At 42.7% G+C, this 17,229-nt stretch overlaps 1 protein-coding gene across 1 annotated transcript in view; it reads right to left on the reverse strand.

Annotated features, from left to right (window-relative positions):
- The window catches only part of il1rap (interleukin 1 receptor accessory protein), a 33,549-nt gene that overhangs the window by 4,929 nt on the left and 11,391 nt on the right, over window positions 1–17,229 (reverse strand). The window contains 6 exon segments of the mRNA XM_078284161.1: window positions 1,458–1,601; window positions 2,364–2,512; window positions 3,748–3,877; window positions 8,005–8,076; window positions 9,409–9,577; window positions 10,095–10,296. Of these exon segments, the coding sequence (XP_078140287.1) occupies window positions 1,458–1,601; window positions 2,364–2,512; window positions 3,748–3,877; window positions 8,005–8,076; window positions 9,409–9,577; window positions 10,095–10,296 (866 nt within the window).

Consider the following 17,229-nt stretch of genomic DNA (forward strand, 5'->3'; position numbering starts at 1 on the left):
ATATTAACTGATGAATTTCAGCGAGTACATAACTTTCCAAGACAGATAAACGACACTTGGAATGGAAGCCTTCAATTCCATATCACAGTCTGTGGGAAATGGAAATACGGAAAGCGACCGCACCAAAAATAGTTTAGTTGGCAGTTTTTCTCCGGCGTCAGTAGACTGAAAAGTCAGTTTTGGGTTTGATGGAGTATGTCTGGCACGGTCGCTGTCCCGGGACTGTCCTGCTGCTTAATAAGCTAATGCTCAGCTGCAGCCAGGCATCATATCATCTAGCAACCAAGTTTAGTATCAGGAGGGAAAAACTGAAGTGGTGTGGAGTTTTGTTATTTACGTTACAAACTTTATAGACTTGTTGTCTCACTGTTGTCCATGCATTTTTTTTTTTAATTATACAAAGGGGTTTTATAATTAAATTAAACTATTGATCCTGTGGGGAACCTGGGTCGCTGCAGCAGCAACAGTAACAGGATACAGCAAAAAAAAATAGAATATAAATAAAAATATAGCAAATGGGATGTTAAATATAATGCAACGAACGATGAGAGTTATGAGGGTGTGCAAAGCAACAGCAGAACACAGGCAAAAAAATGAATGAAAAAAATCAAATATATACCAAAAATATAAAGTATATGTATTAAGAAATACGTGAAAAAATTATAAAAATATCAAGATACGGGCAACTATATAATCAAAATACCAGGCAACTGTAACAAATTTGAAAAATATGAGAATATGAAGAAAACAAATAAGTGAATTTTACAGGTTTCAAGAGCCCCAAGGGTGAAGAAACTCAACAAATATCTTCCGACCCAAGCGAGAAAACGACAAAAAAGATCTCCATCATCCGCAGGAGGGTGAAGAAGGCCGGTTCTGTCCCCCAACATGAGATCAGGGAGGACTATTGATCGACGCGGTGTTTTGGACTGAAGGGAGCGATGCGGTTCACTGCTCCAGTCTGACACGGCTGCAGTGCCTCTGACCGGCCTCAGGGGGGCGATACGACGCTTCTTTACTTGTTGGATTTGGCTGAAAGTTGGAGGAATGATGCGTCTCACCGCAGGATGGGATTCTACCACACTGAACACACTGCATGTGCCACAGAGGTGTGTGTAGTGAGTGCGTCCCGCTCCCAACGCGCCTCAGGTTTGTTCGGCACCCGCGATAATTCAGAGTATAAATGTTCCAACCAGAGAAAGTGATCAGAATGAGCGTTTACATGATGAAATTTTACCCATCGAACAGTTTATGAAAGCTTTACACCGCTCCTCTAACAGAATGAGGAGGTGTTTTTATTCTGACTGGGCTTCTATTCTGATTATTAGTGGAATAAAATTCTCTTGTGATCGTCCCAAGATGAACCACAGCTCAGGACAAGGAGACATGTTGGTTCCTGATTGGCCCAGACAGGGGGGGCAGACATGTTTACCGAACCGGGTCACAGCGCCTCCTACCTGTGTGGCGCTCGTCCGTCCCGAACCAGGAGCGGTAGAGCAGCAGCAGCTCCAGCCAGAAGACGTGATAAACCACGAACAGAACCAGCATGAGAAGCAGAGTGACGCCGAGACCACAACCCAGCTCCACCGAGGGCAGCGGCACTGCAGAGGCACACACACACACACACACACACACACACACACACACACACACACACACACACACACACACACACACACACACACACCTGAAGTTTAAAGTCGAGATGAAACGGCATTTGGAGAGTATCTAACTTCCTTATCGTGACGTATTTCTGAGTGAAACAGGAAAGACAGGCGGGACGTAACGTTGGGAGGAATTTGAGTACCGTGCTGTTGCTAGCTAGCTAATGGGTGGATGTCATGATATTATTGGTTGAAATTGGTTACGGGCATGCTTACGTAAGCACACAGCATATTTTGTTTTACAGGAAGAAAACATGATTGAATTTTGATATAAGAATACAAAGAAATTGATTTTTTGTATTTTTTTTTTGCATATATTGGTATATAGGTGCACAATATGACCGGGGATGTGATCTAAAAGGGTTAAAAAGGCATTTTTCATTTCATCTCGACTTTAAAGACCCAATAAAATAAAAAAAATCACTGTTTTGCCAATGTTGCTGGACTTAGTGTTCACCTATTCATCAACAAAATTAACATTATCTCTTTTCAGTAAACATGACATTTCTGTTGATGACTCATCCTTTTCTATCATGCAGCTCAGTTCAATCCAACTCTGACTGACTCATACTGCATTACACGTCAATCGAGTTACTGCCATAACCTGATTATTCCCAGTGACCAGCTTTATCAGTGTGCATGTAAACACACTTGGTAACTATCAAATCACCGGTTAGTCTTAAAGCTTCAGCTGCTCACCCTCCTGCTCCAGATGAGCTCTGTGTGTGTCGAAGCCTCTCTGGTTCCTGACAGAACAGTTGTACTCTCGGTTCAGGTCTTTAGCCTGGAGGTTCTGGATCAGCAGCACGCTCTCCACCGTCCGGTCGCCGTAGTCGTACTTCACCTGCCTGCTGGCACATTCATCGTCACTTCACACACGCTTCAAAATAAAATACGGCGACTCAGACGCAGTAAAACGCGCTGCGGCAAACTCTCCTCATGGTCTCCACAGTCACTCAACCTGTCCGCAGGGAGATTTATTACTATTAAATACTGTATATTTTACCCCTTATTTACCCTGTGGAGATTTGCTCCAGCTCCTCCCTGCTTCACATCCATACAGTCTCACACACCGAGCAGCTGCACTGGATCAGTTGAGGTTAAATGCCTTGCTCAAAGGCTCCTGGACAGCAGTTGTTGAATGAGGGGAGAGCGTTTCTCCTCCACCGTCCCCATCCAGTTTTCCCAGCTGGTCCGGGACTTGAACTAGCGATCTTTAGACAACCGGCTGTCGATACACTCGTGTTTTCTACTGACTGTACAGAACAGGAAGCTCCTACCTGTTCTGCTAGTGACTGTGTATGAGAAAGCTGCCTGTTCATTTTTGTAGAGGAGTGACAGTTTCCTCTCCGACCTGCTGCAGCAGCTGAGTCTCCATGATGGAGGAACATGGAGAACTGTGTGTTAGTTAATAAAGTGTAAATCTGTAGAACTGTGTGTTAGTTAATAAAGTGTAAATCTGTAGAACTGTGTGTTAGTTAATAAAGTGTAAATCTGTAGAACTGTGTGTTAGTTAATAAAGTGTAAATCTGTAGAAGCAGCTAGAAGCAGAGAGCAGCTGAGTCAGCTTGTTGTGGTGTGGCTGTAGATCCATTCAGTAACGTTCTCAGTAAAAGTGAATAGTGTGATAAGGTGGATTTGGTTACTGTGACACAGTAAACTGTCTTGTCTTTAGCCCTAGTCTCTACTCCAAAACACTCTGAGTTGTAGCTTGAGAAGAGTCAGCTCAGTTAACCTGAACAAACTGTTAGCTAGCTAACTAGCCGGCAAACACACTGATGTTAATGTGAACACGCTAACGCTAGCTGCTACTAGATACGTTAGCTAGTGTGCTAATCAGATGTGTTAACAACAAGACGGTGATGTTAGCTGACCAGATGCTATGGTTAGCTAGCTAACAAGCTGACATTATCTAAACACTAAATCAATCAGATGGATCAGTGATGAAATGATCAGTTCAGTCAGAAACAGACAGAAATTAACCGTCTGTTCAATTCTGTTGAGACGACAGAAACACAGTCAGCTGTTCACAGAGCTGAGGACCTCCAAGATGGCCGCCAGCGAAACCCCTCAAGGTTTCTACCTGTTATTCTGGAAGAAGCGAGAGTTGTTCAGTTCTTCCACTTTCTTCCCATCGACGGTCCACCAGATGTCCCAGTCTCCGGCCAGGTAGGGGAAGTGTCCTCTGCACTCCAGACGCACCTGCGTACAACCTGATTATAATAATAATAATAATGATAATTAAAAATTGTAATAGTCGCACTCCAGCCACATCACTGTATTGAATAAAAAAGAATAACAATAAATGGCACTCAAGACCGGATTCATAATCTGATTAGAAGAATTAACAGTGATGAGGTCATTTGCTTTGATATCTTTCATTAACAGTGAATTTCCATCTTGTGCACAGAAAGTTAGAAACATACCAGACAACACTAAACACATTTCCTTATATATTTATGAGACTTTAATGTAGGCTGGGAAACCGGAGGTTGTAATCCTCTGCTTGTGAGTGACTGGTGTATTTCATCAGTGTGTATGTATTTACAGTGTGTGACGGTAAGTGTGTGTGTGTGTGTGTGTAGGAGGGATGTGGCTGTATGCTGTAACGTCTTGCTCTGTGTCGTGGCGCAGGCTCCCAGCAGCCTCGACTCGCTCTGTATGGACGATAAAGTTTTGGATGTTGAGTCTCTCAGGAAAACCAATCAGAGCTCAGCTGCTGGCACAGTATCCATCAGCTTTATGTCCTGAGACAGAGTCCAGCTGCAGGTGTGAGCCGAGAGACAGGAAGGACAGGATGAGGTACCTCAAGGCTGGGGGGGGGGGGGGGGGGGGGGGCATTACTGTCATAGAGCTAGAGTGGATAGAAAGGACTACAAACGCCTCAGATCCTCTTCCACTGCTGTTTATCATCAGTCTGTGAGGTTCAAATACACCCAGCAGTTATTGAGTGATGAAGTGTTGAAATTTACTTTTTTGGTGAACCCACTTCCCTCCACCTGCCTCGTCTTCTTCTACTGCAGTTAGTGATTTCCTAAGTTTCCCAGAATGCCTTTCAACAACCTCCAGAGAACAGGTGTGAATTCATTACTTTCAATCAGAGCTGGGCATAAGGGCATATAAATATAGCTAGCTAGCTAGCTTGAATAAGGGGGCGTGGCCACAATCATGGACACGCCCCCTTATTCAAGCTAGCAAGGACATATAAATATAGCTAGTTAGCTTGAATAAGGGGGCGTGTCCATGATTGTGGCCACGCCCCCTTATTCAAACCCCAGCCTGTCTCTCTGCTGCAGTGCATTCTGGTCTCTCTCCTGCTCCTGTGGTGGAGAAACTGGTCTCTCTCCTCTTCTACGATGGATTTCTCCCTGTATGATTGTTGAACGTCTCTCGGTGCAAAATGGCGGCTCTAGAAAGAAGCCCTCGCTCTTTGATTCTGAGGGACTGACACCAAAACCTGACGTTTACCGCTGATGTTTTACATCCTGAAACATTTTCTCCATTGTAGCTGCTGGAAACATCTGGAGGTGATGTCATCTCGTCTACGATTGGCCGGTTATCCACCAGGAAGAAAAACACAACAAACTACTGAATGGAGCCAGAGATGAAAAGTTCATCACCAGTTTCTGTATTTTTAGGGTGGATTATTCTTTATGATGGCTGCCAGAGTGTTTTTTCCATCTTGGTTTTCATGCATCGTCCACACATGACCCAGTGCCTGCTTCAATGCCAAGGTTATCAACTAGATAAGATGACAAGCCCCGAGGCTGCAGCAGGAACAACACTGTCATAGAACTACAACAGATAGAAAAGACTCTGACATCCAAATCTACACTATTGATGATCACTGACCCGCTTGATAATGTTGTATTAAGAAGATAAGCACTGGTTAAGACTGTGTTAAAATCACAAAGGAATCGTTCGACTTTCCAGGAGCAGCTGTGTTGAATTTTTCAATCTTCCTCATTGCTTTTCATGCATTGTTCACACATGAACCAGTCCTTGTTTTGATCCAAATGCAAGGCTGTGGTCGAATGCAGAAAGGGCAGCATGGTTACCAAAAGGCAAGTGAACATTTTGTTTTGTGTGTGAGTATGAAATAAAGCACAGAGAAGAGAAATACTTGAACACTGAATAACAACCAACACAGGATCGCAGGAAACAGGAAGAAATTAAAGAAGAATTACAGTGTTTTATATTGAAAAAGACACGTGTCTGTGTGGTCTGACACTGATGAGAATGTAGCTAAAAAATATGTTTAATGACTCGGGTTAGACAAGTATATCGGTTTGCCAATAAATGGGGCCGATTGCTCTTTTATTAAACTGGATCTGGTCCAGTCTGATAGGATGGATATGATGCAGTTTGATCAATTACATTTTTATTGTAGACTTGATCAATACTACACTGGTTGTTAATGGGAAGCCCTTAAACACTGAATCCTTGTAATGATTTGGGATTTTTTGGCATGAGTGTCAAATTTAAAGCAAAATTTAAAACATATTACTGGCTATTGGCAGCTTCAATCCAATAATGTCAGTATCGGTGTTGTCCTTAAAGGATCAGGCTGGTGTTTTTAATGCATTTCTTACCGTCAACAAATCCTATGAAAATAACAAAATCAGCAATGAATTTGTTTTGCTAACAAGTCTGGTCCATGTAGCGGTGCCCAGTGCAGCCTCATGTCCCAGCAGCCAGAGAACTGCATTGTATTAAAAACTATTAAAACCCGTCACAGAGCCATGCTGCTGCTCTGCAGCATATTTCATCATCACGATGCACCGGGCCGGACGACTTTTTCCTCAAACGACTTAATAAGCCGGCCGTAAACACGTTTTCCATCTCGGGAAAGTAGTTCCGTAGCACAGAAAATAGTCCCCGGCGTAATGAAGAGTTTGTTCCCATTTGAATTTGATTTGGTAAAAACTACAACAGTCTGACTTTTCATGGTAACAGTTAGTGATTTTTAAAATAGAAACTATGTCTTTGTGAGCTGTATTTAAAGGTTTTTAGCTTACAATTGGAGCCAATGACTTCTGGGTTGAAGGCTGAAAAGGGAACGTGGGAAGTCAGAAAGTAACGTGAGTCAAGCAAACGCATTGTTGATTTTATTATTTTCATAGGATTTGTTGACGGTAAGAAATGCATTAAAAAACACCAGCCTGATCCTTTAAAAAACCCAAATCTGGGCACTTGTGTCACGTGTGTAAAAGTCACTTTTTCACCAAAAAATCTCGATTAGCGTGACACACCAGGATGTGTCCTCTCTGTCTTTTCTGACTCTATGATTGCCGTTCTGCGCTCCGGAAGCTTCTGATCAATAACCGATTAGCATGGTGAGAGCTTCTGCTGCATCACTCCATCAACCTGACAGCTCCGTCCTTCACCAGCAGCCGCCCCGTCATCTGACTGATCAATGTGTCTCTACTGGATGTAGCTCTGTATCCACAGCATGGTCCAGTTTCATCAGTATTGATTTCAATAGAGAGTATAGAAACTGATCATGTAATAACTGCTGGATAATGTATTAACTTGTCAAAATGTAGTAAAACGTCCCTCTGAATGAGTCAAACGTGTAATAAAATGGGTTTAAGCTGCTTTGTGTATGATTTTAACATCAATAAATCATCATGACATTAATGTAGAGTCATCAGTATAATGACAGTAAACATCCTCCATAGTTTCTCCACCTGGTGGATCTGGAGGGAAATCTGCTGGATCTTTACGGCACAAAACAGGAAGAGGTTCTGTTCTTCCAGAGCAAACGGAGATAAAGCTGAAAGAGTTTCTGGCAGCAGATGGTGGAAGGAGGGAAAGGAAGATGGAGAAATCACTTCCAACATGTTGATCCTCTTCAGGGAGGGGGAGGGGGGGCAGGAAGCAACGGGGCTGATGGGAAATGTAGTCTTAATGTGAAGAAACACTAGAACTAACAATACTACTGGAGGGAGATAGAGGAGAGCAGTCCTCTGTTTACAGTCATTAGACCAAGGTAACAATATTAATCTGTCAATGACAGGTTGACTTTTGAATTATATTCAGTCTGAACATTAGACAGGACTATATTACATTTTCTACCCATTTAGAGGGACATTTTATTTCATTTTGACCAATTATATAGCAGCTAATACATTATCAGTTCCCTCTTAGAGTCTCAGTGGGTCCTGGTCTACATGCTGTTTCAGAGAATTTCATTAGTATTGCTTTCAGTGGAGAGTGTTCCTCCATGATCTACATGCTGTTTTTCAGTGTTGATTTCAGTGTTGGTGTGTTGGTGTTGGTGTCAGTGTTGAGTTTTGATGTCCTGCAGGTTGTGTAGCAGGTGGAGCCGCTCACCCACCCTGCTCCACTTTGAAGATGTGGTCCTGGGTCGGCTGGAGGATGCTGGGATGTTTGGGCAAAGAGGAAGGATCTGAAAAAACAAAACAAAGCACATTCATATTCATTATATTGTTCTGGACTCTCAGCATTAGAAGTAGTGGTAATAGTAGTAGTAGTATTAGTAGGAGTAGTAATAGCAGTAGTGGTAGTAGTAGTACTAGTGAGCAGAGTCAAGATATTTTAAGTCAAATTACTGTACTGCACTGGTAGATCGTTTTTCTGGTTTTGAGAAATTGCGGTGATTTCATGAAAATGTGACTCGTGTCAAAAACAAATCATCAAACAAAAAAAGAAAAACAGATAGTAGCAGTAGTAGTAGTGGTAGTAGTAGTAGTAGTAGTATAATAGTAGTAGTAGTAGTAGTAGTAGTAGTAGTGGTAGAAAAGTAGTAGTAGTAGTAGCAGTAGCAGTAGCAGTAGTAGCAGTAGCAGTAGTAGTAGTATAATAGTAGTAGTAGTAGTGGTAGTAGTAGTAGTAGCAGTAGTAGTAGTAGTAGTAGTAGTAGTAGTAGTAGTAGCGGTAGAACAGTAGTAGTAGTAGCAGTAGTAGTAGTAGTAGTAGTAGTAGTATAATAGTAGTAGTAGTAGTAGCAGTAGCAGTAGTAGTAGTAGCAGTAGTAGTAGTAGTATAATAGTAGTAGTAGTAGTGGTAGTAGTAGTAGTAGTAGCAGTAGTAGTACAGTAGTAGTAGTAGTAGTAGTAGTAGTACAGTAGTAGTAGTATAGTAGTAGTAGTAGTAGTAGTAGTAGTACAGTAGTAGTAGTAGCAGTAGTAGTAGTAGTACAGTAGTAGTAGTATAATAGTACTAGTAGTACAGTAGTAGTAGTAGCAGTAGTAGTAGTAGTACAGTAGTAGTAGTATAATAGTAGTAGTAGTATAATAGTAGTAGTAGTACAGTAGTAGTAGTATAATAGTAGTAGTAGTAGTATAATAGTAGTAGTAGTAGTAGTACAGTAGTAGTACAGTAGTAGTAGTATAATAGTAGTAGTAGTACAGTAGTAGTAGTACAGTAGTAGTAGTATAATAGTAGTAGTAGTACAGTAGTAGTAGTATAATAGTAGTAGTAGTACAGTAGCAGTAGTATAATAGTAGTAGTAGTACAGTAGCAGTAGTATAATAGTAGTAGTAGTATAATAGTAGTAGTAGTACAGTAGCAGTAGTATAATAGTAGTAGTAGTAGCAGTAGTAGTAGTAGTACAGTAGTAGTAGTATAATAGTAGTAGTAGTATAATAGTAGTAGTAGTATAATAGTAGTAGTAGTACAGTAGCAGTAGTAGTACAGTAGTAGTAGTAGTACAGTAGCAGTAGTATAATAGTAGTAGTAGTATAATAGTAGTAGTAGTACAGTAGCAGTACTGTCTTACAGACTGCAGTAACGTTGATGCTCCTGCTGTACTGCAGCTCTCTCCCTCTCCTCTGGTAGTGAACTGTACAGTAATATGAACCATCGTAGGTCGTCAGCATCACATGGATCTGCAGGCTGAGGCCGCGCTGCTCCCTGTCACTGCCCCAGGTCGGGAACTTCTGACACCGCTGCACACAGACAGGCAGGCAGAGAGGGAGACAGGCAGACAGACAGACAGGCAGGCAGAGAGGGAGACGGGCAGACAGACAGACAGGCAGGCAGAGAGGGAGACAGGCAGAGAGACAGACAGACAGGCAGAGAGACAGACAGAGAGGGAGACAGGCAGAGAGGGAGACAGGCAGAGAGACAGGCAGAGAGGGAGACAGGCAGAGAGACAGACAGACAGACAGACAGACAGACAGACAGGCAGACAGACAGGCAGAGAGGGAGACAGACAGACAGGCAGGGAGGGATAGATGGATGAATAGCTTACCTACTGGATGAACATAATAGGAAATAACTTAATAAGAAAGTTGGAGAAGATACATGATTTAAAAAGAACGTCTTCCAGAGCCAAGAGTGGTTCAGTTCATTACAACAGATCAGAAGAAAGAGAGAGAGACAGAAACATCAGGGAGACAGAGTAAAATAGAGAGAGACAGACAGAGAGACAGACATGCAGGCCCGGGCTGTGTGTCGTCTCACATGGTACCAGGTGACAGACGGGCTGCTGTCGGCCATCTTGACGACGTCCTGCAGGTCGGGACAGTCCAGCGTCATCCCCTCCTGCAGAGGGGCGATCACCTGGCTGGGCGCCACGGCAACCGCAGGCTCGCAGCCTCTGACCACCTGGTCCCGCGCCAACACCTCCAGACGCATGGAGATCTTAGTGCATGACGACTTGTTGCTAGGAGATGACGACACATCACGTTACTATGGTTACTACAGGTGGAAGGTGGAAGTTGGATCTAAAGTTTTAGACTCACTTGTTTGATCCAACAGTTCCAGCAACTCAAGTTTCTCAAAACTAGTGCTGAAACGATTAGTCAGAGGTGAGACCAAGTCAGTCTCAAGTCTTGAGGCACAAGTCTAAATGTAGATTACCAAGTCAAGTCCATGTCATTAATAGGATAAAAACTTGGTAAGAGCATCATGAGTTTGATTTCTATAATCAGTTTCAACTTCAATAAATTCAATCATTCCATACAAATTCTGAAAACAGAATTTAAATTCAGTCGTCCGCTGGAACAAATCTCATCACTTTCAATCTAAGTCATTTACACAAACACAAGATCTCAAGTCAAGACTTTAGAAACCTTTTCAAGTCATCAGAGTACAAGTCAGAGTCAAGTCCCAAGTCACCAGAACCCAAGTCAAGTCAAGTCTCAAGTCTTCTCTTCATGCATCAAGTCAAGTCTCAAGCAGTTCAAACTGTGACTCGAGTCCAAGTCATGTGACTTTTTAACATTGCATGCAACGATGGTGAGAACTGATCTACAACCTGCTGAGACGAAGAGGAAGTAGGTCAGCCATGTTGGTGAAAAAGGTCAATAAAGCAAGATGAAACTGACAGAGAGAGAGCGAGAGAGAGAGAAAGAGGGAGAGCTGCTCACATGACCTATTTCTTCTCAGAGCCACATCACGCAGTGTGTTTTGTAAAAACGTCCCTGGTGTCTCTGAGCAGTCTTGATGTCCTGGTTATCAGCCTGACAGTCTGCTGCATGTGGAGCAGCAGAGCCACACAGGAAACAGCTGATGAGACTCTGTCAGCTGTTAGATCACCGCTCACTGTAAACCTCTGCTCTGATGGAGACACCTGTTCACTGTTGTTTTTCACCTCCGCGTTATGCTTTACTGCCTTTTTACATTTCTTACCTCACTTTCATTGTCAGTTTAATGTGTATTTTGTTTTTTTACTCCATTATAAGCAGTAGCAGTAGTAGTAGTAGCAGTAGTAGTCGTAGTAGTAGTAGTAGTAGCAGCAGTAGTAGTCGTAGTAGCAGTAGTAGTCGTAGTAGTAGTAGTAGTAGTTGTAGTAGCAGTAGTAGTAGTAGCAGTAGTAGTAGTAGTAGTAGTAGTAGTAGCAGCAGTAGTAGTCGTAGTAGTAGTAGTAGTAGTCGTAGTAGCAGTAGTAGTCGTAGTAGTAGTAGTAGTAGCAGCAGTAGTAGTCGTAGTAGTAGTAGTAGTAGTCGTAGTAGTAGTAGTAGTAGTCGTAGTAGCAGTAGTAGTCGTAGTAGCAGTAGTAGTCGTAGTAGTAGTAGTTGTAGTAGCAGTAGTAGTCGTAGTAGTAGTAGTAGTCGTAGCAGCAGTAGTAGTCGTAGTAGCAGTAGTAGTCGTAGTAGTAGTAGTAGTAGTAGTAGTCGTAGTAGTAGTAGTAGTAGTCGTAGTAGCAGTAGTAGTCGTAGTAGTAGCAGTAGTAGTCGTAGTAGTAGTAGTAGTAGTAGTAGTAGTCGTAGTAGTAGTAGTAGTAGTCGTAGTACCACTAGTAGTCGTAGTCGTAGCAGTAGTAGTCGTAGTAGTAGTAGTAGTAGTAGTAGTAGTAGTAGTAGTAGTTGTAGTAGTAGCAGTAGTAGTAGTAGTCGTAGTAGCAGTAGTAGTCGTAGTAGTAGCAGTAGTAGTCGTAGTAGTAGTAGTAGTAGTCGTAGTAGTAGTAGTAGTAGTTGTAGTAGCAGTAGTAGTCGTAGTAGTAGTAGTAGTAGTAGTAGTCGTAGCAGCAGTAGTAGTCGTAGTAGCAGTAGTAGTCGTAGTAGTAGTAGTAGTAGTAGTAGTAGTCGTAGTAGTAGTAGTAGTAGTCGTAGTAGCAGTAGTAGTCGTAGTAGTAGCAGTAGTAGTCGTAGTAGTAGTAGTAGTAGTAGTAGTAGTAGTCGTAGTAGTAGTAGTAGTAGTAGTCATAGTAGCAGTAGTAGTCGTAGTAGTAGCAGTAGTAGTCGTAGTAGCAGTAGTAGTAGTCATAGTAGCAGTAGTAGTAGTAGTAGTAGTAGTAGTAGTAGTAGTCGTAGTAGCAGTACTAATAACAGCGGTTAGGGATGTCACAAGAACCGATACTTTGGTACCAAGTCGATGCCAAAGTTCTGAAAATGTGACGGTACTTGTTTTTCTACAGTACCGTGGGTACCGTGGGTACCGTGGGTACCGTGGGTACCGTGGGTACTGTGGGTACCGTGGGTACCGTGGATGTCGTACTGGAGAGAAGGAAGGCCTGCCGACTGCTACCGACACGGGAGAATAACAACAACACGTGCAAATGGCGACAAGTGCGGCTGCAGGACATGACGACTTGTCGGAAAAAAACACGCCAAGAGTCGTGTATGGAAATACTTCGCGTTTGAGGCGGATGATCAGGGATTAGTGATAGATTCGCAAAAACCAGTTTGCAAACGGTGCCACCGAACTTTTCAGACGGAAGGAGGAAACACTTCACTTATCAAAGACAGACATCCAGATTTACACAAAGAATTCATGTGAGTGAGTTTCAACATGTCGTCAAAATGTTCTTATCCTGAATTGTTACCGTTATTTTTGTTTGCGACAGCTGGCATCTGTTGTAGCAATGTTGCACATGACGTTTGCAATGGCTAAACGCTAAGGCTAACGTTATCTTGTTTAGACTAACGTAACGATGGCTCATAGGCTACAGTCATTACTGTTCAGTCTGTCATCAAAATATAACGTTAACTTTTTAAATAAATGTTTCCACACTAATGGTCTGTCACGTTAGTCAATTTAAACTACTGCTTGCACACTGAGTATATAGAGGTGTGTGTGTGTGTGTGTGTGTGTGTGTGTGTGTGTGTGTGTGTGAGTGTTAGTACATTGTGTGTGCAGCAGCCTCTGCTGTTTTCTTTGAGCTAAACCTAAATCCTAATTTTCTTTTCACAGTATCAGCCAGAGCAGGAAGTCAGCAGGAGAGACAGGAGCAAAGTAGGCAAAGTCAGTCAGTCAATGTTATATTTATTAAGGCTTTTTTCCATTCATTTTTTGTAATGCTAATATTTGTTTATTGTTGTTTATTACTTGAAAGCTACATGCCACTGTTGTTGCTTTTTGTAAAGTTCAAGGTTTTCTTAAAGGAGTGTATGTTGAAGTACATGGGATTTATTTATTATACATATTTATTATTTATTTATTTTTTCAATGGTATTGGTATTGACTACCAAATTTCTGGTATCGTGACATCCCTAGTAGCGGTAGTAGCAGTAGCAGTAGTAGTAGTATTAGCAGTATTAGCAGTAGTAAGCAGATTAAAGATATTTTAAGTCAAATTATTCTGTTGTTTCATTCAACCTTTATTTAAATCTCGGGAAACACATTGAGGACGGGTTCCTGAGACAATAAATCCCACATACTTACATTTTAGGATAATTTTAAAGCATAGAAAAGTATTAAAGAGAGTTGAATATTCAACATGAATCAGTTGGGTTAGGGTTATGAGGACTGGACAGTAAAATGCTGTATGAGACTCTTATCGCTCTGAGGCTCACTCATGAAGCTTCACTGCATCATGTGGAATTTCTGCCATATCTGTTTATGCAGGTTTCATAACCAATAAAACCCCCACTAAATATTTGACTACTACACTGTGCATGTTTCCAACACTACATCTTTGTTAATTATCATTACCATGTAATCTGTCTGATCTTTAGGTCTTGCCTCACACTGATGACTCACTGCAGCATCACCGCTGTTTTCTCTGGTAAACAGTTTTTCTGGGTTTGAGAAATTGCACACATTTCATGAAACTGACTCGAATAGGGATGTGCGCGATTAGTCGACTAGTTGATTAAATATTTCTACCCTCGCTACTCGGCACCAGAAATACTAGTCGGTTAAACTAATTATTACTAATGTACAACGCCGGTTAACTGTTGCGTCTAAGATGTTACGCAGCCACCCTGCAGCCCCGGCAGGCGGTTACGCCCGGATGTAAACCAGCGAGGAGGAAAGTGGGACCGGACAGAGACGACGTCTCGTAAAACCAGCGCGGTTTGGCAGTATTTTGATCCAGAAAAGGAAAATAAGGTTGTATGTAGGCTGTGTCAGAATAAACTGGCATATAACCTCTCGACCGGAGCGATGCGTAACCACATTCAGCACATGCATGTGGACGCTAACCTGCGAGGAGAGCAGGCTGCTGGTGCTAGCACCGCTAACGTTAGCCACACTCGGCAAACCGATATAACATCGTTTACCCCCCCGCCCCGCCCCGCCCCGCCCCGCCCCGCCCCGCAGGCGCTGTGATCCCGCTCGGTCTGAAGAGATAACGCAGCTCATCACGGCAATGACTGCACAAGATATGCTAAGTGCCACAGTTATTGAAGAATGTGATTAACGGTTTCAAATGGCTCTTAAATACACACAATATTTTTTCAGACGTTTTAACCTTATAGATTAAATTGTGCTCAATTTTGACTGTTTTCTGAGTGTTTTCTTACTTTTAGACTAGTCGACTAGTCTAAATTTAAATTTCCGTTTAATTGACAGAGAAATTAGTCGTGAGGAACATCCCTAGACTCGAAGAACAAAAAAATGAGAAACAGATTTCATTGTTTCAAGTAAATGTCTTGGAACAAGTTCGATTATCACATTAGAAGTGAAATTTCCTGAAACAAGCAAAACTATGTGCTAGTGCAGGAGGATAATTTGTACTGAAACATCTTCAAGTGAGCTTAATAAGGCTGAATAAAAGATAAGATCACTTGAGTTTTTGCTGGAACGGTAATGCACTTCCTGGCAGAGACTGAAGATCTCCATCTACCATAAAACACTGAGTGACTGAGGGAGTGACTGTGTGTGTGTGTGTGTGTGTGTGTGTGTGTGTGTGTGTCTGTATCTGTTCATGTAGCACCATAAAACCCTCCAGTGCAGATTGATTTTCTGAGAATTTCTCTGTGGCGTCAGCTGACTGGAAGCCGGCTGGTGACTCTCCTGGTGAAGCGGTAATCATAGAGTTCCTTATTGTTATTATTCAGTCTCCATCTTTGTTGCTGATCGCTCACTTCCCAGAGATCACCTGTCAATCAAACAGTGTGGGCGGTACCGTGACGTCTATATATTTTCCGGTAGTGGCCATTTGTGTAATTCTGACTTTAATCTGATTGTGTATCTTCCACTCGTGCAAGATGCTGCTGCAGTGAGTCATCAGTGTGAGGCAAGACGTAAAGATCAGACAGATTACATGCTAATGATAATTAACAACTGTAAGATGTAGATGTATTGGAAACATGCACAGTGTAGTCGTCAAATATTTAGTGGGGGGTTTTATTGGTTATGAAACCTGCATGAACAGATATGGCAGAAATTCAACATGAGAAATTCCCACAGAGAGTTTCATACATCCTTTTACTGTCCAGTCCTCATATAACTGATTCATGTAGAATATTACATTTTTATACTTTGCTGTGCTTTAAAATTATCCAAAATGCAAGTATGTGGGATTTATTGTCTTATATCTATACAAAGTGAAGTGAAAACAACATTTACATGAATGTGTACAATTTAAATCATGGAAATATGAAGTATAAAAAGTATTCAGAATTCTAGAATTATCAAAATCTAGACATTTTGATGAATTCTAGAATTCTGAATACTTTGTGTGAATGTGTGAATTTGTGCCCCCTCAAAAATGTGGGGTGCACTACGCCCCTGGATACAGGTCTATCATCCTTCTGTACCCCTCTATCATCCCTCTGTACCCCTCTATCATCCATCTGTACCTCTCTATCATCCCTCTGTACCCCTCTATCATCCCTCTGTACCCCTCTATCATCCCTCTGTACCCCTCTATAAGTCCTCTGTACCCCTCTATCATCCCTCTGTACCCCTCTATCATCCCTCTGTACCCCTCTATAAGTCCTCTGTACTCTCTATCAACCCTCTGTACCCCTCTACCATCCCTCTGTACCCCTCTACCATCCCTCTGTACCTTTCTATCATCCCTCTGTACCCCTCTATCATCCCTCTGTACCCCTCTATCAACCCTCTGTACCCCTCTATAAGTCCTCTGTACCCCTCTATCATCCCTCTGTACCCCTCTATCAACCCTCTGTACCCCTCTATCCGCTCTCTGTACCCCTCTACCAGCCCTCTGTACCCCTCTATCTGCTCTCTGTACCCCTCTATCAACCCTCTGTATCCCTCTATCAACCCCCTGTACCTTTCTATCATCCCTCTGTACCCCTCTATCTGCTCTCTGTACCCCTATATCAACCCTCTGTACCCCTGTATCAGCTCTCTGTACCCCTCTATCAACCCTTCACACCCCTCTATCATCCCTCAGTACCCCTCTATCAGCCCTCTGTACCCCTCTATCATCCATTCGCACCCCTCTATCAGCCCTCTGTACCCTCTATCATCCCTCTGTACCCTCTATCATCCCTCTGTACCCCTCTATCATCCCTCGGTACCCCTCTATCAGCCCTCTGTACCCTCTATCATCCCTCTGTACCCCTCTATCATCCCTCTGTACCCCTCTATCATCCCTCTGTACCCCTCTATCATCCCTCGGTACCCCTCTATCAGCTCTTTGTACCCCTCTATCATCCCCTCATACCCCTCTATCAGCTCTTTGTACCCCTCTATCATCCCTCTGTACCCCTCTATAAGTCCTCTGTACTCTCTATCAACCCTCTGTACCCCTCTACCATCCCTCTGTACCCCTCTACCATCCCTCTGTACCTTTCTATCATCCCTCTGTACCCCTCTATCATCCCTCTGTACCCCTCTATCAACCCTCTGTACCCCTCTATAAGTCCTCTGTACCCCTCTATCATCCCTCTGTACCCCTCTATCAACCCTCTGTACCCCTCTATCCGCTCTCTGTACCCCTCTACCAGCCCTCTGT

Source organism: Centroberyx gerrardi, chromosome 6, assembly GCF_048128805.1.
Source record: "Centroberyx gerrardi isolate f3 chromosome 6, fCenGer3.hap1.cur.20231027, whole genome shotgun sequence".
Taxonomy (NCBI): domain Eukaryota; kingdom Metazoa; phylum Chordata; class Actinopteri; order Beryciformes; family Berycidae; genus Centroberyx; species Centroberyx gerrardi.